The following is a 21,227-nucleotide window of genomic DNA, read 5'->3' as shown; positions in this document are numbered from 1 at the left end:
GGGATCGTGGCCTCTGGTGACTTGTTGTCTTTATTCCAGATGTTGCCGGTCGGTTGCAGACTCGGTCGCAGATTCGTCATTTTTCACAAAGCACCAAACAAAACCCCGTCACGATATGTCTGTCCGTGTCATCGCATTACAAAACAATATAAATCATATGGGTAAAAAAATACATATAGTACAAAAACCTGGGACGGGATTCGAAATGACGAGTCAAAGCAGTATGAGCTACCTGATCAACGAGAACCTCTTTTAAAATCACGTCTGCTGACTTCAAGCAGCAGTGAGAGCAGGAGGACTCATGTATGGAAAGACTGCTCATCAATTTGTGAAAAATTCTAATGATTTTTTTCTTGCACTGATATGACAAAATTGCACCTTGAGCTTGTTTTTCTGAACAATTTAACCCCTCCCCCACCTCAAGATTCCAGGGTCGCAAAGCAACAAAACAATCAATGATGGTGATGATTCACATGTATAAATAAGGTGTTGTGGTTGTGATTATTCGCTTACGGCCATACCACCCTGAACACGCCCGATCTCGTCCGATCTCGGAAGCTAAGCAGGGTCGGGCCTGGTTAGTACTTGGATGGGAGACCGCCTGGGAATACCAGGTGCTGTAAGCTTTTACACTTTTCTTTGTTGCTGCTGCTGCTTCAGAGGAGACGCATCTTGGAAAGTATGGAGGACGAGAAATAAACAGAAGTCATTTCTCCTCCTCCATAATTATGTACCACATACTGTGTTGTATGAATTAAAAACCTCTACATCAACAACTGTGTGAGGTTTTATTGTTCAGCCAGCAGAGGGCAGGTAAGGTGAAAATGTATTCACATTTTGTATCAAAATACTTTTGTGCATTGTATTTTTGTAGTTTAAAAATTCTGTAAGACTTCTACGTGAGACATCTTAAATAAATATATACATATATATGTATATGTATATATATACTGTGCATATATATATATGTGTGTGTGTGTGTGTGTGTGTGTGTATTTTATATATACATATATATATATATATCAGATCTGTTACATAATGTAGTGCTGACTAAATGTCAACTTTTTCCAAGAATCAGAATCATTCTTTATTATTACATTTCAAAATGTGATAAAGGGAAAAAGTAATGTTGCTTTACAAAGAGTTTTTCATACTAAGGCACAAATTCATAATGAATGATGATCGGAGAGTATAACACTTGTGCAGTAGAAATCAGAAATGAACATTTTAGTAAAAATAGTCGTTTAACTGTTAATGCAGACACTGAAAAATCTATATGAATATATATAATGAAAACAATCCATAGTATGAGGTGACGATCCAAGAAAATCTTCCTGAGACAACTGGTTTGTAACCTGATGCTGTGAGGGGACTCAAGGTGTTTAAAGAGTGTAGACTTTATGAAGTTGTGTGTTGATGTGATTGTGTTTCCTGTCAGTACAACTCTGCTGTGGTTCTCATCACATGCACTCTGGGTTTGTTTCCGTGTGGCTGTAGGTTGTCTTCGCTTGATTGTCTGCTCTGTTTTCCAAGCCGTCTTCCTCCTTCAACCGCCGTCAGGGTTTAAAGGTACAGTGTGTAGAATTTTGTGATATCTAGTGTTGAAGTTGCATGTTGCAGCAGAACACCCCTCACCTCACCCTCCCCTTCCAAACATGAAAAAGAACCTTTGGTAGCTTCAGTTGTCATAAAAACTCAAAAGGTGTTTTGTTTGTCCAGTCTGGACTAATGTAAAAAACATGAAGAGGACCCCCTCGATGTAAATATTTAAGTATTAATATATAAAGGGCCTTTTCTGTGGTAAAGACAACTACAATTCATGCAATTTAGATGAAACCAACTAGTGAACACATCATTATGATTACTCTTCATTAAATTTCTGTAAATAGTTTATTTTCACCTACACACTGGACCTTTAAGATGGACAGAAATGCTTGGACATGAGAATGCAGATTTTTTTCCCACACTTCCAGCACTGCTGCTCGATGTGTTGAGATCCCTGCTGGGTCATCCTCTTACACAGTGGGCACCTGTCCGGAGCACTGCCGCCACCTCCGCTAGTGGACCTCGCAATAAGCTGTTGTAGCTCCTTCTCTATGGCAGCGCTCGGGGCCTTTGCGATGCACACCACCTTCACTCTATTGGGGTCATACACGCAATCCTCCTCTAGTCCGCTGGGCACAGACTGCATGCCACAATTAGGGGGTACCCAGGCGGTGTTGTAGCCATTTGTGCTCCAGGTATACTGCAGAGGGTGGTCGTCCTTGTCAATGCGCTTGACACGGCCAACGCGCACATGTACCTCAAGGACCACGCGGTTTGAATCGATGCAATTCCTTGGATAACTGGATGCCTTTATCATACTACGACTGACATACACGCCCTCTCCCAGCATGCCAGTAAGCGATCGTTTGAAACCATTGGCAATGATGAGCCTTGCACTGGCAATGCTGGTCCCGTGGTACATAGTGTAAACGCCCTGGTCCTGAGGGCTCTGATCTGCTTTCAGCAGCACACCAGTAAAGGAAGCGCCGTCATCGACCACCTCCCAGCCAGAGAACTGCACGGGCATCGTGAATGAGGATTAAACAAAGATCTTCAGGTGTAGAGATCTGCAACTCTGTGAGAAACGAGAACACAAATATGACACCACGTTATAGCAGATTTGAGAGGGGATGTAACATTTCTTAACGGACGCAAGTACAATGAGACATTAGATACGTTTTTCTGTCTGTCACCCCTTTGGAAGAAGAATGACTCACCTCCTGAAATCCAAGTACAAATTGACCTGAACTGTCACATCTGGCACATCTGGCACTGCGATGGATAGATTACTTAATTCATCCCCAAAGGGAAATCAGGTTAAAAAAAACACACTGGACAGCGCCCGTGGTTTCAATCCTGTGAGGGACTGGTGATCAGTGATTCTCAAGGAGAAAGTTGATGAAGTAACCACTGAGCTAAACCAGTGCAAATGCAACGTAAGTGCATTGTAACCTCTGTTCTCAGGTTTACTCTGTTCTTGTCTGTTTCTTGTCATTCATGAATCTTGGCACCAGCCACCAGCCACCGAACACTCTTATAACAGCTACTTCAACTAAATAAATGTATCTTTTGGTATTTCTGATCTGTACATTTAATTTTGAGGTTATGCTGACGTCATTCACACGTTTTACATGGCCGGTTAGCTCAGTTGGTTAGAGCGTGGTGCTAATAACGCCAAGGTCGCGGGTTCGATCCCCGTACGGGCCATCATGTATTTTCACGGTCAATCATTGTCTCCATAAACACACTGTGTAACATTTACTGTGTTGTATGAAAAACATCCACTTTACCATTCAGTCACTTCAACACTTTCACTTTCAGGCCTACTGCAACAAACTGTAACTCTACCCTCAGACAACTCGCGCAAAACAATTCACTTCTTTATATATTTTATCAGTAAACCCAGCAACAAATCACCACTTTTCATTCCAACTACTTATACAAAACAAATCCGGCTTGTTAAACTCACGTGAACATTAGAACAGATCAACCTTACCTTCGATGAGGACTTGTTCTGTCTGCCACCTTCAGTCAATTTCACTTTCTGATCGGTACGTTTCGTTTTGAATCGAGGTTTGGTTTTGGCGTGTGTGTGTTGTGTAAGAGTGAAACAGACATTTGGAGAAGTAAAAATAACTTAAGTATAAATAAATAAATAAAGAATAGTGTTGTGTCAGTCATTTTTTACTGGGAGGTTTAGAAACAAATTTGAGTTGTTAATCGATGGTGTCTGATCATGTTATTTTACACTTGATCTCAGGGCCATCCTGACTGTTCACTCAGTCAGTATCAAGCATATTTACTGTATCATGTTTGAGAAATTCAGCCTCAGAGTTCATTATTTTGAATTGAAAAAGGCTTTATGCGCAATATCTACTCTGCTGTAAAATCCCTTCGATCCATGACAACTTTTGACAACCCTTGTCAGAAATTATAGAATAAAGAGATTTTACAGTAGAGTAAAACATTGACTCGCTCCGTATCGTGGACTGACTGCATTTGCCATAAATTCTGATATACGGGCGCACTTGAAATCAGGAAAAGACTAACGTCTGCTCACTTGAACGCAGTCGCAAAAGCAACAGAACAAGTGACAATGATGATGATTCACATGTATAAAGGAGGTGTTGTGGTTGCAGTCACTCGCTTACGGCCATACCACCCTGAACACGCCCGATCTCGTCCGATCTCGGAAGCTAAGCAGGGTCGGGCCTGGTTAGTACTTGGATGGGAGACCGCCTGGGAATACCAGGTGCTGTAAGCTTTTACACTTTTCTTTGCAAGAGGGCGCTGTTGCTGCTGGAGCAGGAAGGACTGCTCATCACAGAAAGAAAGGATATGAAACCGTCACATCATCACTGCAGCAACAGAGTGAGCATTCAAAAGACCAGATGTAGTCAAAACACTACTTTACCATGTCTTTTTAACATGTCAGTGACTTTCCTCAGCATCAAGGAAAAACGTGTACCTGTAACCCTGACATAATTCATGAAGGAAATGATTGAAAATTCACATTATCTTTTTTTGCTTGCAATACTAGGACAAAATGACACATTTTTGAAAATTGTAATGATTTTATTCTTGCATTGATACGACAAAAATGCACATTAAGCTCGTTCTTCGGAACAATCCTTTATTTATGTAATCTTAACACATCATTGTTCAAACCTGGATCTCTGAGAGAACTGAACCTGCAATGTATTTTAAATGAGTCAAATCACCCCAACGCTATAGGGGGCAGCAGCGTACCGGAAACAAGATCATCCGGGCATTTTGAAACTACGCTCGGTTTACGCTTGCGTATTTTCCCACGTAAGCCCATCAGCGTTTGGTTGTTAACAAATACGTACATCTGGCGTAACAGTCGTTTGTGAATCCGACGTAAGTGCGACCATCGTGTGGCCGCCGTTGTTCGTCGCGCCGCCGCATGAAGACAAGTCAACACACCGGTGAACCAGAGAGAAGACTGCACGGCCCTGGGGAAAGAGAAATGTGGTGGTAGCCATCGTGCGTCGGATAAGGTCGTCATCAAGGTTCGGAATCTTCCGCGGGAGTGAAGTCAGCGAGGTTTGGAACAGTTTCTTTGTTTTCCCCCCAACATTCAGTTGTTAGCCGCTAAGCTAATCTTAGCAGTTAGCTAGCTTTCCGCCTCCTCCACGCTTGGCCTTCTCAATATCCAGACTGTAAACTTAATATTCACAAGATCTCCGGTCTCACTCACTGAAAAGCCCCCATTTGTGCTAGTGTTTACGTTTATGTATCCATCTCATGATATATAAATTAACTTTGATGATGATACAGTATGGTTTCACGCTTCTGTATCCGCTGTTCCGGGGTACCCGCTTGGAGAGTTTACTTGGCCTAGTTAATGTTTGTCACGGTGCCAGTAGACGAGTACAAGTTTGTGTCACCAGCTTTGCTTATGGAGTATAATTTGTCTAACTATTAAAATAACGACGATTTATTGTGTCAGTGTAATACACAGTTTTGGACTTGTACTAAAGTCACATTTATTTTATTTGCTTTCCCTTAGTTGTGATGATTCCGCACACACATAACTAATATCGTAAAAGTATTTTGTGTAATTTTGTGTGGTTTGTTCTTAGTTTTAAGGCACCATGGCGGCTACCTTCCCCTACAGAGGGGTCCCTCCAGCGATGCCACCAGGTGTACCCCCTCCTGTGCCGGTGCCAGACTACATGTCTGAGGAGAAACTACAAGAGAAAGGTATGCCTGTTTCCTCTAAATACAGCCCATTTATGGTTGTATGTTCAATTGTATTATCATGCATTGATGTGTGTGACGTTGTTATAATGTGTAAAAATGTCCTTCACAGCAAGAAAATGGCAGCAGTTGCAGGCAAAGCGCTACTCAGAAAAGAGAAAATTTGGATTTGTCGATGCTCAGAAGGAAGACATGCCACCTGAGCATGTCCGCAAGATCATCAGGGACCATGGAGATATGACCAATAGAAAGTTTCGCCATGACAAGAGGGTCTACCTTGGGTAAAAATGAATAATTAAACAACAAAATGAAGAGAATTTACAAAGTGAAGTGTATATGTTGATGGAATCCACCACTCCTCCCATAGCTCATCCTGTTTTTTTTCTTTTTGTTGAACAGTGCCCTCAAGTACATGCCCCATGCAGTCCTGAAACTGCTTGAGAACATGCCCATGCCTTGGGAACAGATCAGAGATGTGCCTGTTCTCTACCACATCACTGGAGCTATTTCATTTGTGAATGAAATACCCTGGGTCATAGAGCCGGTGTACATTGCCCAGTGGGGGTGAGTGATAGAGTGTTGTTGAATGATCCTAAAAACTCAGTGCTTTACTATTATGTTGTCATCTTCGTAGCCCCTTTTCTTACACATCAGAAAAAAATCATCACATTTTTTTTAGTGTTTTTAAGTCATTGCTTATCCTCCTCGTAGCACCATGTGGATCATGATGCGTCGTGAGAAGCGTGATCGCCGGCACTTCAAGCGGATGCGTTTCCCACCATTTGATGATGAGGAGCCGCCGCTGGACTATGCTGACAACATCCTTGATGTGGAGCCACTGGAGGCCATTCAGATGGAGCTGGATTCTGAGGAGGACGGTTCAGTTGTTGAGTGGTTCTATGAGCACCAGCCCCTCAAAGACACGTCCAAGTAAGTTCACCACGTCACACGTTTTAAGTTTTACAAACTGATGCATTGCTGGCAGAATGAAATTAATAAATTTGTGTCCTCAGGTTTGTGAATGGCACCACCTACCGTCGCTGGCAGTTCACACTGCCTATGATGTCCACGTTGTACCGTCTGGCTAATCAGCTGCTGACAGATCTGGTGGATTTCAACTACTTTTATCTCTTTGACCTCAAGGCCTTTTTCACTTCTAAGGCCCTAAATATGGCCATCCCTGGGGGACCAAAGTTTGAGCCACTGGTGCGGGATATCAACCTCCAGTAAGCACACCCTGCTTTCAATTAATGACAGAGCTAAACACTTTATGCTGTTAATTGTTTTCAATGTTGAAGGCCACTTTGTCTTCACTTGTCAAGGTAGCGTTCATTTATTTAAATACCTGTTACTTCATCTCAAATGTAAAGTAAGAACAGATGATGCATGATTTGTGCCTTAGCTGATCCCTTTGTTTCTCCCACAGAGACGAAGACTGGAATGAGTTCAATGACATCAACAAAATCATCATCCGACAGCCCATCAGGACAGAGTACAAAATCGCTTTTCCCTATTTGTACAACAACTTGCCACACCATGTCCACCTTACCTGGTAAGAAATTACTTAAATTGTAAAGTTTTTAATTGAAAAGTAATTAAAATAAATTATAGCAAAATAGTTTGGATGTAATGTGTTTGGAATGCCCCTGAACTTGCTCATCCTGGTACAAAATGACCTTAGTTAATACTTGTGACATTACCTCTGAAGGTATCACACACCAAATGTGGTGTTTATCAAGACAGAGGATCCAGATCTGCCAGCGTTCTACTTTGACCCGCTGATCAACCCCATTTCACACAGACATTCTGTCAAGGTAAGTGCGACTTATAATCCACTTATTGGCAGCTGGGAGAAGTTTAATACTCTTGCAACAAAACACAAGCAAAGTTTGAAAGACATCCTCTTACAAAGGCGCACTTGCATTGGTATGCTTGCCTGTGCGTAAGAACTTGAGGAATATTAAAATGAATGGTGACTTTTATTTCTGGCTGCAGATGCAGCTGGCCTTTCACCATTCAGATATTGCTTTTATTTGGGTTAATTTGAGATAAAAATTCACCTTAATACCATATCTGATGTTATCTACAACACTCACATATGTCTTTCATGTGTTACACAATTAGAGTCAAGAGCCTCTGCCTGATGATGATGAGGAATTTGAGCTACCTGAGTATGTGGAACCCTTCCTCAAAGAGACCCCACTCTATACAGACAACACAGCTAATGGCATTGCTCTGCTGTGGGCGCCCAGACCCTTCAACCTCCGATCTGGCCGCACAAGACGTGCCATTGACATCCCCCTGATTAAGAACTGGTGAGATATTGATCAACATATAGCAACATGTGTCATAACTTACTGATGAAAAGCAGATGGATTGGCTTTGTGAAAATCGATATGTTAAATGAGATTTTCTAAAACTGCTTTATGCTGGGTGTTTTTACAGGTACCGTGAGCATTGTCCTGCAGGACAGCCAGTGAAAGTGCGTGTATCATACCAGAAACTGCTCAAGTACTATGTGCTCAATGCTCTGAAGCACAGACCACCCAAGGCCCAGAAGAAGAGGTGAACATCATCTGTCACTTAATTTTAACTTGTGTGTTTTGAAACTGTTTATTTGCTTTTGCTCATCACCTAAGTATTACCTGTTAACATTTTCCCTCTGGTGTCTTCAGGTATCTGTTCCGCTCCTTCAAGGCCACCAAGTTCTTTCAGTCCACCAAGTTGGACTGGGTGGAGGTCGGCCTGCAGGTTTGCAGACAGGGTTACAACATGCTCAATCTGCTCATCCACCGCAAGAACCTCAACTACCTGCATCTCGACTACAACTTCAATCTGAAGCCTGTCAAAACACTGACAACAAAGGTACAAGTAGATCCATCTCTTGATCTTAGTATGGTGTGATTTAATGTTGAGCTTAAAGAGTTTTTCTCAGAATCCATTATTATTACCATTGTGGGAGGTATTATGTATAAAACATGTATGTTTTGTCATTCCATCATTTCTGCAAAGCAAAAATGTATTTGGTTTAGTCTCACATTTTTGTTGTTTCACAATGTCAAACAAGAAACAACCAACAATTGCATTATTAACTGACCAATTTGTTCTCTTGTTCTGTTTGTGTCCAACAGGAGCGTAAGAAGTCCAGATTCGGCAATGCCTTCCATCTGTGCAGAGAGGTGCTGCGTCTCAGCAAGCTGGTGGTGGACAGCCACGTGCAGTACAGACTGGGAAATGTTGATGCTTTCCAGGTTAGTTCCAGCTATGGAGTTTACATGGCGCTTCCCATCTAATTTTAAGGCTAACTACACTTGCCTGCCATATTCACTTTTTCTTCTGGAAGCAACTTTACTGACTGGACGAGTGGTGCTATTTTAATGTTATTTCGACATGGTTTTGGTTATTTTACTGTCATTTCACACGTGGTCCATCTTACACACTTCTCTCCATATTGTAGTTGTCTGATGGACTGCAGTACATCTTCGCTCACGTTGGTCAGCTGACAGGCATGTACCGCTACAAGTACAAGTTGATGAGACAGATTCGGATGTGCAAAGACCTGAAGCATCTTATCTACTACCGGTTCAACACTGTAAGTACATTTACTATGAAGTTGATCTGCCAACTGTCTGAGGATTAAAGATCATAAATCCATTACCTATAGGAAAGATGCAGAATCACACACCCAATAAACCTGAATTCTTACTTCACGTTTGGGTTCATCTGTGTGTGTTTGTTTGATCAGGGTCCTGTGGGCAAGGGTCCAGGTTGTGGCTTCTGGGCTCCCGGCTGGAGAGTGTGGCTGTTCTTCATGAGGGGCATCACTCCACTGTTGGAGAGGTGGCTGGGGAATCTTCTTGCCAGGCAGTTTGAAGGTACGTCTACTTTTTCCTTTTGTTATTTATTTCAGCAACAAGTGGTGTGATGTACACACTCAGAGGTATTGGTTGGAAGAAACTATACCAGTTTAAGCAGCAGCTTTTTTCAATTATCCCAGGACGTCACTCAAAGGGTGTGGCCAAGACAGTGACCAAACAGCGTGTGGAGTCTCACTTTGACCTTGAGCTACGTGCTGCAGTGATGCATGACATCCTGGACATGATGCCCGAGGGTATCAAACAGAACAAGGCTAGGACCATCCTTCAGCACCTTAGTGAGTCCTGGAGGTGCTGGAAGGCCAACATCCCTTGGAAGGTCAGTGCATCACAGAGATGACCTCACCGTACTGTATGTTAAAGGGGACATTTGATTGTCAAGTGTAATGTCACCAAAATCTTTCGGATTTTTAAGATGTTCTCTGCGCCCTCTTTATTTTATTATCTTTGCCCTTGTTGATTCATAATGTAGGCGATAAAGACAGCTTTGCTGATTTTGCCTTATTTACTGTGGTTGTAAATTTTTCAAACCTTGTCTATAATTTCCTTTATAACATAGCAAGTTCACAATGAGAAGTTAAAATCAGTCTGAGTAATAATGCTTGCAACAGTGGTTGGGGAAAAAAAGTTGACACCCCTTTATGTTGAGTAACAATGAAACACTGAATATTCATTCTTTCTTCTCATCATTTCAGGTGCCAGGCCTGCCCACTCCCATTGAGAACATGATCCTGCGCTACGTGAAGGCCAAAGCTGATTGGTGGACAAACACGGCCCACTACAACCGTGAGCGAATCCGTCGTGGAGCCACTGTGGACAAGACGGTGTGTAAGAAGAACCTAGGCAGACTGACTCGTCTGTACCTGAAAGCTGAGCAGGAGAGACAACACAACTACCTGAAAGTAAGAATCTTTCATTAACAAGTCAACATGTACATTTGTATGAATATATTCATTGTATTTCTTTACTTTTTCTGAACCATATAGAAATTGACTACCCCTGCATTTACTAGTAAAGTGAATGTATATAATATATTTTGTTCATATCAAATTCCCAGTCCAAGTTATGAATGAAGTCCTCTTACAAAGGCGCACTTGCATTGGTCTGCTTGCCTGTGCGTAAGAACTTGAGGAATATTAAAATGAATGGTGGCTCTTTTATTTCTATCTGGCTGCGGCTGCAGTTTTTTCTTCACCATTCAGATATTTGCTCTGAAAATGTATACTCTGATTATACTTTTTTTAACATTTACAATTTGTTATCAGTAACCTGTTCATCTATATTTGCTATTAGCTTATACAATACACAAATGCTGTTATACTATCGAAGCAACTTTGTTTTTTCACATTTTGCCGTATTTTTAATTGATGTTTACATGTTCTGCTTACAGGATGGACCCTACATCACAGCTGAAGAGGCAGTGGCCATTTACACCACTACCGTTCACTGGCTGGAGAGTCGGAGGTTCTCACCCATCCCCTTCCCTCCTCTGTCCTACAAACATGACACCAAGCTGCTCATCCTGGCATTAGAGAGGCTCAAGGAAGCATACAGGTAAACATGCTTCGCACCCAACCAACTTCATCAGCAAATGTTCATCCAAACCAGGTAACACACCTGTGTCAGCCTATTTATTCTATATTATTTATTTTTTATCTATCTCCTAGTGTGAAGTCTCGTCTGAACCAGAGTCAGAGGGAGGAGCTGGGGCTGATAGAACAGGCCTATGATAATCCCCACGAGGCCTTGTCCAGGATCAAACGTCATCTGCTCACACAGAGAGCCTTCAAAGAGGTCAGGACCAAGACGAACAGATTTTTGATTTTAATTTACACTCACGGAATAAAAAATGGTGAAGCTTTTGCTTTCAAACACTAGATGAACTTGGAAATGTTTTGTTGACTGGAAAAGTGTCCTGAAATTTCAAAATGAGTAATATAAGCAGCATAGTTTTACACATCATGCTTTTTTCAATGTCTGAATGGTATTATTTTTTTTTTTTTGCAGGTGGGTATCGAGTTCATGGACTTGTACAGCCACCTGGTGCCCGTGTACGATGTGGAGCCCCTGGAGAAGATCACAGATGCCTACTTGGACCAATACTTGTGGTATGAGGCAGACAAAAGACGCCTGTTTCCACCCTGGATCAAACCTGCTGACACTGAACCACCGCCACTGCTCGTCTACAAGTGGTGCCAAGGTCAGACTTGTCATGTTAGAAATTGATGTGATGGAGGGTTATCTTATGATATGTGATCATCTGATTGTGTAATATTTTATTCTGAATTTAGGGGCATAAAACTGATTTGTTAATAGCACGGGCTCCAAATTTGACAATCCCACTATGTTAACATGAATGACTGTCAACCTTTGTCTAAGGGCTTTTTGTTTCTTGTCCTCAGGCATCAACAACTTGCAGGATGTGTGGGAGACTGCTGAGGGAGAGTGTAACGTGATGCTGGAGTCTCGTTATGAGAAAATGTATGAGAAGATTGATTTAACATTGCTCAATAGGCTGTTACGTCTTATTGTTGACCACAACATCGCTGATTACATGACAGCCAAGAACAACGTGGTCATCAACTACAAGGTAAACTAGGTCACGTATAGCTCATTATCCAGACTAAATAGAATTTATTTACAGTTGAATAACTTTAATTTCCCCATTTTGATGCATCTTAGATGTTCTTTTATGATTGTTTAATAAAAAATTTATTTTCTCTGTCTAGGACATGAACCACACCAACTCCTATGGCATCATCAGGGGGCTCCAGTTCGCCTCGTTTATTGTACAGTACTATGGCCTGGTGATGGATCTGCTGGTGCTGGGCTTGCACCGTGCCAGTGAGATGGCTGGTCCACCTCAGATGCCAAACGACTTCCTCAGTTTCCAGGACACAGCTACAGAAAGTGCCCACCCAATCAGGCTTTACTGTCGCTACATCGACCGCATCCACATCTTCTTCAGGTGGGATTGAATCACCAAAGACAGCTCTTTCTCACTGATCTTGTTTCTTCTGCCAAAATGGTGAGAATAAGTTGAAAAACATTCTCTTCCAGGTTCTCGGCTGATGAGGCCAGAGATCTGATTCAGAGGTATCTGACGGAGCATCCAGACCCCAACAATGAGAACATCGTTGGTTACAACAACAAGAAGTGCTGGCCCCGTGATGCTCGCATGAGACTGATGAAGCACGATGTCAATCTGTGAGTTTCACCTGAAGACTGTAAATAATTAACGAGTACTGTTAACAATCAGTCAAACAGATTGCCTCGAGAGTTTGAGACAAATGGCTGTAACCTTTCTTTCCTTATTGTCCTCAGTGGACGTGCAGTGTTCTGGGACATCAAAAATCGCCTGCCCAGGTCTGTGACCACTATCCAATGGGAAAACAGCTTTGTGTCAGTCTACAGCAAAGACAATCCCAACCTGCTCTTCAACATGTGTGGATTTGAGTGTCGCATCCTTCCCAAGTGCCGCACCAGTTACGAAGAGTTTACTCACAAGGATGGTGTGTGGAACCTGCAGAATGAGGTGAGAAAATAAAGCCCGAAACAAAATGTTTACTGCTTCATTTGTTCAAATGGTCACAACCACATTCTCTCACTGTTTGTTCATGTGTAGGTAACTAAAGAGAGGACGGCTCAATGTTTCCTGCGTGTGGATGATGAATCAATGCAGCGCTTCCACAACAGAGTGCGTCAGATCCTGATGGCCTCTGGATCCACCACATTCACAAAGGTCAGTAGATAACTTTGTCCCAAAAAGCTCCAGTGGATAAGTCGAGAAAATGTCTGTCAGAATATTTCAGCATGCCGTTTTTACCCTCAGATTGTGAACAAATGGAACACAGCTCTGATCGGCTTGATGACATACTTCCGTGAGGCTGTGGTCAACACACAGGAGCTTCTAGATCTGCTGGTGAAGTGTGAGAACAAGATTCAGACACGTATCAAGATCGGTCTGAACTCCAAAATGCCTAGTCGCTTTCCTCCAGTAGTCTTCTACACTCCCAAAGAGCTGGGTGGCCTTGGCATGCTGTCCATGGGCCATGTGCTCATCCCACAGTCAGACCTACGGTAAGGCAGCAGACTGATACATACCTTTCTCTCTCGTCAGTAGATTTCTTGTGAATAAATCAAGTCATAGTGCCACATCCAACAGGATAGTTGTTTTTCTCTCTCTGCCCTAGGTGGTCCAAGCAGACAGATGTGGGCATCACTCACTTCAGATCTGGAATGAGTCATGAAGAGGACCAGCTGATTCCTAACTTGTATCGTTACATTCAGCCATGGGAGAGTGAGTTCATCGACTCTCAGAGGGTCTGGGCTGAGTACGCACTCAAGAGACAGGAGGCCATCGCCCAGAACAGGTAAGGGCTTTTAATTGTCATCTTCTCAAAGTTGATGAGCAAGGATTTATTGATTCTCTGTGCTACACTGAGAAGTATTTGTGTATAAGAAATGAGAGCTGAAACTAGATGAAATAAATAGCGGTGTTTTTTGTATTTCAGGCGCCTGACCCTTGAGGATTTGGAGGACTCATGGGACAGAGGAATCCCCCGTATCAACACCCTTTTCCAGAAGGACAGACACACGCTGGCTTATGACAAAGGCTGGAGAGTCAGGACAGATTTCAAACAGTACCAGGTATGATGGAGACCCCCTGGTGTGCTGCTGGCTGCCATTTAATTGCAGTAATTGAATTATCTAAAGATGCATTTATCTAAACTGGAAAAAAATAAGCCTCACAAGGATTTTATAGGACAAAACTATGTTCATTTTGTCCTGAATCTTAAAATACAAGGCATCTGTTTTGATTTTGATAGATACAGTACCAGACCCAAAATAATAACAGTTGTTAATGTTAACATGCAGTAATGTACTATGTCAATATTTGACGTTTAGCTGTAAATGCCAACATCCACATGGATATTGATGTCTGCCCCGTCTTGTCTGAGTGCAGGTGCTGAAGCAGAATCCGTTCTGGTGGACTCACCAGAGGCACGATGGCAAACTGTGGAACCTGAACAACTACCGAACAGACATGATCCAGGCTCTGGGCGGTGTGGAGGGCATCTTGGAACACACGCTCTTCAAAGGCACTTACTTCCCCACATGGGAGGGTCTCTTCTGGTGAGAGCACTTGAACATTAAAATGCTTCTAATGCATTTTAGGAAATGAGGACTGTTACAATCCAGTTGCATTACCTCATTTTTCTATTCCCCTCTGATTGTGTACATGAGAAGGACCTGATTTATTTCACACAAAATTACATTTATTAAAATGCAACAACCTTTTTTCTGGGCTTTAGGGAGAAGGCCAGTGGCTTTGAGGAGTCTATGAAATGGAAGAAGCTGACCAATGCTCAGAGGTCTGGTCTCAACCAAATCCCCAACCGTCGATTCACACTGTGGTGGTCACCCACCATCAACAGAGCCAATGTTAGTACAAGTAAAAAAAATCTCTCACCAGGTCATGTAATTTTACGGTTGTGGTGGTTCAGACTCACAGTTTTAACCCTCTTTTTGTTTCTAGGTGTACGTGGGTTTCCAGGTGCAACTTGACCTGACTGGAATCTTCATGCACGGAAAGATCCCCACACTGAAGATCTCACTCATTCAGATCTTCAGGGCTCACTTGTGGCAGAAGATTCATGAGAGCATTGTCATGGATCTCTGTCAGGTACGTTCTCTACTTTAACCCTGTTAATCAGATTTTTTTCTGCATCCTGACAAACTCAGTCAGTATGTTAAAATCATACTGCAAACCAAACACAATGTGACTAACTGCGATTAATTTTTGTTTTTAGGTGTTTGACCAGGAACTGGATGCTCTGGAGATTGAGACGGTGCAGAAGGAGACCATTCACCCTAGGAAGTCATACAAGATGAACTCGTCTTGTGCAGACATCCTACTCTTTGCATCATACAAGTGGAATGTCTCTCGACCATCTCTGCTCGCTGACTCCAAGTATGACTTCTGGTGCAATGTTCACATTATGATACCTACAGAAAAAAAGTTTGAGAAGTCTGACAACTTTCACTAGAACAAGGAAGACCTTTATATGAGCTGTGCACAATGAAAAGTCATTATCCATTTTTATAAAATTGTTCATCTCTTTCTTCAGAGACGTGATGGACAGCACCACCACGCAGAAGTACTGGATTGACATTCAGCTCCGCTGGGGTGACTACGACTCACATGACATTGAGCGCTACGCCAGGGCTAAGTTCCTCGACTACACCACTGACAACATGAGTATCTACCCCTCCCCCACTGGGGTGCTGATTGCTATCGACCTAGCCTACAACCTTCACAGGTAAGGATTGTTTAAAGCATTGCTATGTGACCAGCAAATATAAGATGAACATAATCAATGCTATCATTATAGATTAACTTCTGCTTGAACGCCCATTATTTTGAAGGTGCAAATATGAGTACCTTAATATAATCAACATAATCTGATTTTGGGTCAGAGTGACGGTACTATATATTTTATTTTCGTTACATTCACATAGTTATTTTTTATTTAAGTCACTGAACCTATTCTATATTCCAAAGTTGCATTAATATGTTGTTGAAAAGGTCAAGCCAGTGATTTTATTTTGTGATTATTAAAGCAAGCCATGGTGGATACATGTGTCTAACAACTAGAAAACTGACAAATGCTTGACACCATCCCTTAGATATTAGCATCCACTTGTTTGTGTTCACAAATGTTCTGCAGCAGCCTGTAAAGGTTTCACACCAACGTACTAAGTTGTTGTATATGAACACAACTGTCAACGCACATGAGCTCAAACAGCACGGTTGGGTATTTAATTTGTTCTCCCTCTGCAGTGCCTATGGTAACTGGTTCCCGGGAAGCAAGCCTCTTATCCAGCAGGCCATGGCTAAGATCATGAAGGCCAACCCTGCCCTGTATGTGCTCAGGGAGCGCATCCGCAAAGGTCTGCAGCTGTACTCTTCAGAGCCCACTGAGCCCTACCTGTCCTCACAGAACTACGGTGAACTCTTCTCCAACCAGATCATCTGGTTTGTGGATGACACCAATGTCTACAGAGTCACCATCCACAAGGTGAGGGCTGGCAACGTGTGATAGTAAATATATTACCTTTGTATAGGATTATTACAAAAATTAACATGATTTTCTTGTCTTTGTCAAAAGACATTTGAAGGTAACTTGACCACAAAGCCTATCAACGGAGCCATTTTCATCTTCAACCCCAGGACTGGTCAGCTCTTCCTCAAGATCATTCACACATCTGTGTGGGCTGGACAGAAACGTTTGGGACAGGTACAGCTTAACTACTACTAACTTTAGCTTTTTCAGACTCTTACTGTGGTCAGTTTTGATGTAGGTTTAAAAATAGGGTTTCTTCGTGTCATTTTTTGTTTAGTTTTGTCCTGTTCTTTGTTACATAAGCACTGCAGCTAAATTGTTTAGCATATATCACTGGGATGAAGTATTGCTGAATTTTAACGTTTATTTTATGTTCGTAACATAAAAGTCCCCAATAAGTAACACCTGCACTTTAACACCTTTTCTACCCCTTTGGGTAAATGTCACATACACTAAAGTTGTCAATTGTTTCTCTGTAGTTGGCGAAATGGAAGACAGCTGAAGAAGTGGCTGCCCTGATTCGCTCCCTCCCTGTAGAAGAACAGCCAAAACAGATCATTGTCACCAGGAAGGGCATGCTGGACCCTCTGGAGGTGAGGTCATGATGAGAACTGCAATAATCATTTCAAGCCTTGATGTGTCATCTTTTTGTTTGATGGATACATACAGTGCCTTCCTGCCCTAATACCATTGTTTTTTCTACGCAGGTCCACTTGCTTGACTTCCCCAACATTGTGATCAAGGGCTCTGAGTTGCAGCTGCCTTTCCAGGCCTGTCTGAAGGTGGAGAAGTTTGGAGACCTGATCCTGAAGGCTACAGAACCTCAGATGGTGCTGTTCAACCTCTATGACGACTGGCTCAAGACCATCTCATCTTACACAGTGAGTTTTAGTCCCCACAAGAGATTCACATCAGGATTTAATGGATTGTATCAAATTTGTATCGTTGTGTGCATCTGTATTGAAGATCTTCTGTTGTATTTGATCCCACTGGGAAATTATGCATAAAGCTGTAAGAAAGCGTCTGTGCTTGTTTACCAACATAAATGATGGTTACAAACAAACCTGAGTTGATCCAAGGTAATTAACCAACAAACCCATTTCGGGGCTTTTTCTTTAGTGACATCAACTAATTATCTTGTGTAAATAGTTTGTGTTTGGTTGTCTGCTCCATCTCTAGGCCTTCTCTCGACTCATCCTGATTCTCAGAGCGCTCCATGTCAACAACGACCGAGCAAAGGTGATCCTCAAGCCTGACAAGACGACAATTACCGAGCCCCACCACATTTGGCCCACACTCACTGATGAGGAGTGGATCAAGGTAGAGGTGCAACTCAAGGACCTTATTCTGGCAGATTATGGCAAAAAGAACAAGTGAGTATTGTTTTGGATTGATATTCTTGCACTAAAATGAAGGCTTAATGTAGCTCAGATAGTAATTGTAAAACATCTTTAATAAAACAGAATAAAACCAGACTTGCATTTAGTAGTTAATGCTTCCTTTCTCCCTCCAGTGTGAACGTGGCCTCACTGACGCAGTCTGAGATCCGTGACATCATCCTGGGTATGGAGATCTCTGCTCCGTCACAGCAGCGCCAGCAAATTGCTGAGATCGAGAAACAGACCAAAGAGCAGTCGCAGCTCACCGCCACACAGACCCGCACCGTCAACAAGCATGGTGACGAGATCATCACCTCCACCACCTCCAACTACGAGACGCAGACCTTCTCCTCCAAGACTGAGTGGAGAGTGAGGTATGCAGGCAGTGTTAAAGTCCGTGTGTTGAATTAAACTGTTATCAAGGCAATCATAATTTCAGCTCTTGTGGTTTCCATCTCAGTCAGCTTTAATGATCCTTCCTTGTCACCTGTCAGGGCTATTTCTGCTGCTAACCTCCATCTCCGAACCAACCACATCTATGTGTCGTCTGATGACATCAAGGAGACGGGTTACACCTACATCCTGCCCAAGAACGTCCTCAAGAAGTTCATCTGTATCTCAGATCTACGAGCACAGGTATGAATGATGCTTTTACGTCTCTCCACTAGGACCCTCCATTTTGTGTTGTGTTTCAAACTAAAGAAACCCTTTTTGTCATTGTTCAACACGTTCTGAATGTGCACTGTGTTCCAGATCGCAGGTTACCTGTACGGCACCAGCCCACCAGACAACCCCCAGGTGAAGGAGATCCGTTGTATCGTCATGGTACCACAATGGGGGACGCACCAGACTGTCCACCTGCCCAACCAGCTGCCTGGTCATGAATACCTTAAAGTAAGTCACACGTAGTGTGAGAAATTGATGTTCAGTACTTGTCTTTTCAGTTCAATTTTTATTCTAGTTTTATTCAGTTTTATTCCAGTTTTTTTAACTTCTTTACTTAAACAGGAAATGGAGCCCCTCGGCTGGATCCACACCCAGCCCAATGAGTCACCACAGCTGTCCCCTCAGGACGTCACCACTCACGCTAAGGTCATGGCTGACAACCCCTCATGGGATGGAGAAAAGACCATCATCATCACCTGCAGGTAGGTTTAAATACAAGACTGACTATTAAATCCCCAAACTTTCCGCATTTTGTCAGTTAATGTACAATATATAAAAGTCAAGCTTTAGAACAAAGCATGTAGATCAGGGGTTTTCAGAGGTTGTGGTCCTCCTCATTGGAGAAACTCCTATCTCTAAACTATCTCTAACAAAATCACACATTTAGGCTTTTATGTGATAACTAATGTCATATATTTTTACTTCCATTCACTGAGCCTCCCCTGTAACAGTTTGGAGCCTCACTAGCGCTACTCACGAGCGCTTCACACTTTGAAAACCTCTGACATCACAATTTCCTGGAAAATGAACATCATGTCTTTTGTAAAAAAAAATCTTTATTAACTGAGCTGCTTAATGTATACTATGAATTTGAAAAATAATGGCGTTCTTGGACTTAAGAGCTATCACAATGTCATAAAATAAGCAATTAGTAGGAAATTAACTGGGACTTAAATGTATTTTTGATTTTGGTTTTCAGCTTCACCCCCGGCTCGTGCACACTCACAGCCTACAAGCTAACGCCCAGTGGCTACGAGTGGGGTCGTCAGAACACAGACAAGGGAAACAACCCTAAAGGTTACCTGCCCTCCCACTATGAGAGAGTGCAGATGCTGCTCTCTGATCGTTTCCTTGCCTTCTTCATGGTGCCTGGACAAGTCTCCTGGAACTACAACTTCATGGGTCAGTAGCTGTAGTTTTTATTTTTTTCAGATTAACTTGATTCCTTTGCTTCAAACTGCCAGGTCACATGTCTGATATCCTCAGTGCTGCATTTCGTGTTCATTTGTGATACAAATCGTTGGCATACATTGATGTTTCCGCTGTGTCCCTGTTTCTGTTTGATTGATTTTACTGTGCAACTGGTTCACAGCTGAAAAATCTCTTTCGTGCTCGAAAGCAAACCGTCTTTTCCTCCTTAAATTAATGTACAGTATAATATTTAAATGATATGAACCATGACTTAGGCAAGACTGGAATAATTGAGTCATGCAGTGCTCAAACCAGAAATTAGCTCACTAAAAAAAACCATTCTTTCAACAGGCGTGCGCCATGATCCCAACATGAAGTACGATCTGCAGCTGGCCAACCCCAAAGAGTTCTACCATGAAGTCCATCGGCCCTCACACTTCCTCAACTTCGCCTCGCTGCAGGAGGGCGAGATCTACAACGCTGACCGAGAGGACATGTATGCTTGAGTCGACCCGTTGCTCTCAATACATTTTGTAGATAACTCTGCCAGCACCATGACGAGCCGGTCGAGAAGAGCCGCTGTAATATTTCTATCGATCACGTTTAACTGTGGACATTTTTATGTAAAGGCTTCAGGAAGTTTTAGAAACCTGTTAATTTTTTTTTTTTTCTACAAATGTTCTTTTTCTTGCTACCCGCTCCGTCTCTTTCCCTGTTTTGGTTATTTTTTGAGTAAATCTGATTCTTGTGGCTCCTGCCTATGTGTATCTGTGTGTAGTTTTCAGTATACAATACTTTCAGTGTGATATTTGATAATGACATCATCTTTAAATGGAGACTTACTTCCCCTCAGCTCTTTTGAGAAATGAAAGTTGTATTTTCATGCCAGTTACTATGTTGTACTGTACATCCTATGACATTGTAGCTTGGGTTTAAATAAAAAACATTTTTTATAAACATTTGTGATGTGATCTGTGATAAAGCTGTTTTCAGACCCGCACTGAACTCTGGATAATCAACTGAAATTTTCTGGAGGGTCTATATGTGAGAAAGCAAATGTTGGAGACAGTTGCCACGGATATTCTCTGGCGTTCCCCTTAGTACTATCTATAATGTCAAATACATGTGTGGTGAGAAGTGAAGTGTTATTCTATGTGGATATTTATTTTGACAGTACTGGGGAACAGGTTTCAGCTTGCTTCCCTCTTCACTCAGAGCAA

General features: G+C 42.3%; 2 protein-coding genes and 3 non-coding genes across 5 annotated transcripts; 4 read left to right on the top strand and 1 right to left on the bottom strand.

The window, feature by feature from the left end:
* Positions 1 to 507: 507 nt before the first annotated feature.
* On the top strand, positions 508 to 626 carry LOC138412121 (5S ribosomal RNA). The gene has a single exon (XR_011244629.1). It is a non-coding gene; the product is annotated as a 5S ribosomal RNA (ribosomal RNA).
* A 436-nt stretch (positions 627 to 1,062) lies between these two features.
* Positions 1,063 to 3,659, bottom strand: LOC109630091 (uncharacterized). The gene is made up of 2 exons (XM_069534665.1): positions 3,542 to 3,659; positions 1,063 to 2,620 (listed from the first exon to the last, which is right to left on the bottom strand). Exon 2 carries the CDS (start codon positions 2,570 to 2,572, stop codon positions 1,916 to 1,918), a length of 657 nt encoding a protein of 218 aa, XP_069390766.1. The 5' UTR covers positions 2,573 to 2,620; positions 3,542 to 3,659; the 3' UTR covers positions 1,063 to 1,915.
* Positions 3,179 to 3,252, top strand: trnai-aau (transfer RNA isoleucine (anticodon AAU)). Its single transcript has one exon. It is a non-coding gene; the product is annotated as a tRNA-Ile (tRNA).
* Positions 3,660 to 4,190: 531 nt separating the features above from the next.
* Positions 4,191 to 4,309, top strand: LOC138412110 (5S ribosomal RNA). Its single transcript, XR_011244618.1, has one exon. It is a non-coding gene; the product is annotated as a 5S ribosomal RNA (ribosomal RNA).
* A 576-nt stretch (positions 4,310 to 4,885) lies between these two features.
* prpf8 (pre-mRNA processing factor 8) lies at positions 4,886 to 20,964 on the top strand. Its single transcript, XM_020088250.2, has 43 exons — positions 4,886 to 5,112; positions 5,652 to 5,772; positions 5,882 to 6,050; positions 6,169 to 6,333; positions 6,481 to 6,699; positions 6,783 to 6,995; positions 7,196 to 7,321; positions 7,478 to 7,583; positions 7,894 to 8,084; positions 8,215 to 8,334; positions 8,445 to 8,634; positions 8,901 to 9,020; positions 9,227 to 9,361; positions 9,515 to 9,644; positions 9,767 to 9,963; positions 10,340 to 10,546; positions 11,035 to 11,198; positions 11,312 to 11,438; positions 11,652 to 11,844; positions 12,047 to 12,234; positions 12,374 to 12,612; positions 12,705 to 12,851; positions 12,969 to 13,179; positions 13,270 to 13,386; positions 13,477 to 13,724; positions 13,838 to 14,017; positions 14,159 to 14,294; positions 14,611 to 14,780; positions 14,960 to 15,089; positions 15,184 to 15,330; positions 15,458 to 15,618; positions 15,776 to 15,967; positions 16,489 to 16,726; positions 16,817 to 16,945; positions 17,251 to 17,364; positions 17,479 to 17,652; positions 17,951 to 18,144; positions 18,285 to 18,524; positions 18,645 to 18,786; positions 18,904 to 19,044; positions 19,159 to 19,298; positions 19,796 to 19,998; positions 20,359 to 20,964. Exons 2-43 carry the CDS (start codon positions 5,664 to 5,666, stop codon positions 20,511 to 20,513), a joined length of 7,017 nt encoding a protein of 2,338 aa, XP_019943809.1. The 5' UTR covers positions 4,886 to 5,112; positions 5,652 to 5,663; the 3' UTR covers positions 20,514 to 20,964.
* The last annotated feature ends 263 nt before the right edge of the window (positions 20,965 to 21,227 follow it).

Source organism: Paralichthys olivaceus, chromosome 11 (assembly GCF_024713975.1).
Source record: "Paralichthys olivaceus isolate ysfri-2021 chromosome 11, ASM2471397v2, whole genome shotgun sequence".
In the NCBI taxonomy this organism is placed as follows: domain Eukaryota; kingdom Metazoa; phylum Chordata; class Actinopteri; order Pleuronectiformes; family Paralichthyidae; genus Paralichthys; species Paralichthys olivaceus.
Note: the sequence above shows the minus strand (reverse complement) of the source record. Positions and strands in the feature narration are given on the sequence as shown.

Bases quoted from the DNA above. Each gene is read 5' to 3' on its own strand.
- prpf8 (XM_020088250.2), top strand. From the start codon at position 5,664: ATGGCGGCTACCTTCCCCTACAGAGGGGTCCCTCCAGCGATGCCACCA. The intron at 6,051-6,168 runs GTAAAAATGAAT...TTTGTTGAACAG, and splicing joins GACAAGAGGGTCTACCTTGG to TGCCCTCAAGTACATGCCCC. The intron at 11,439-11,651 runs GTCAGGACCAAG...TTTTTTTTGCAG, and splicing joins CACAGAGAGCCTTCAAAGAG to GTGGGTATCGAGTTCATGGA.
- LOC109630091 (XM_069534665.1), bottom strand. From the start codon at position 2,572: ATGCCCGTGCAGTTCTCTGGCTGGGAGGTGGTCGATGACGGCGCTTCC.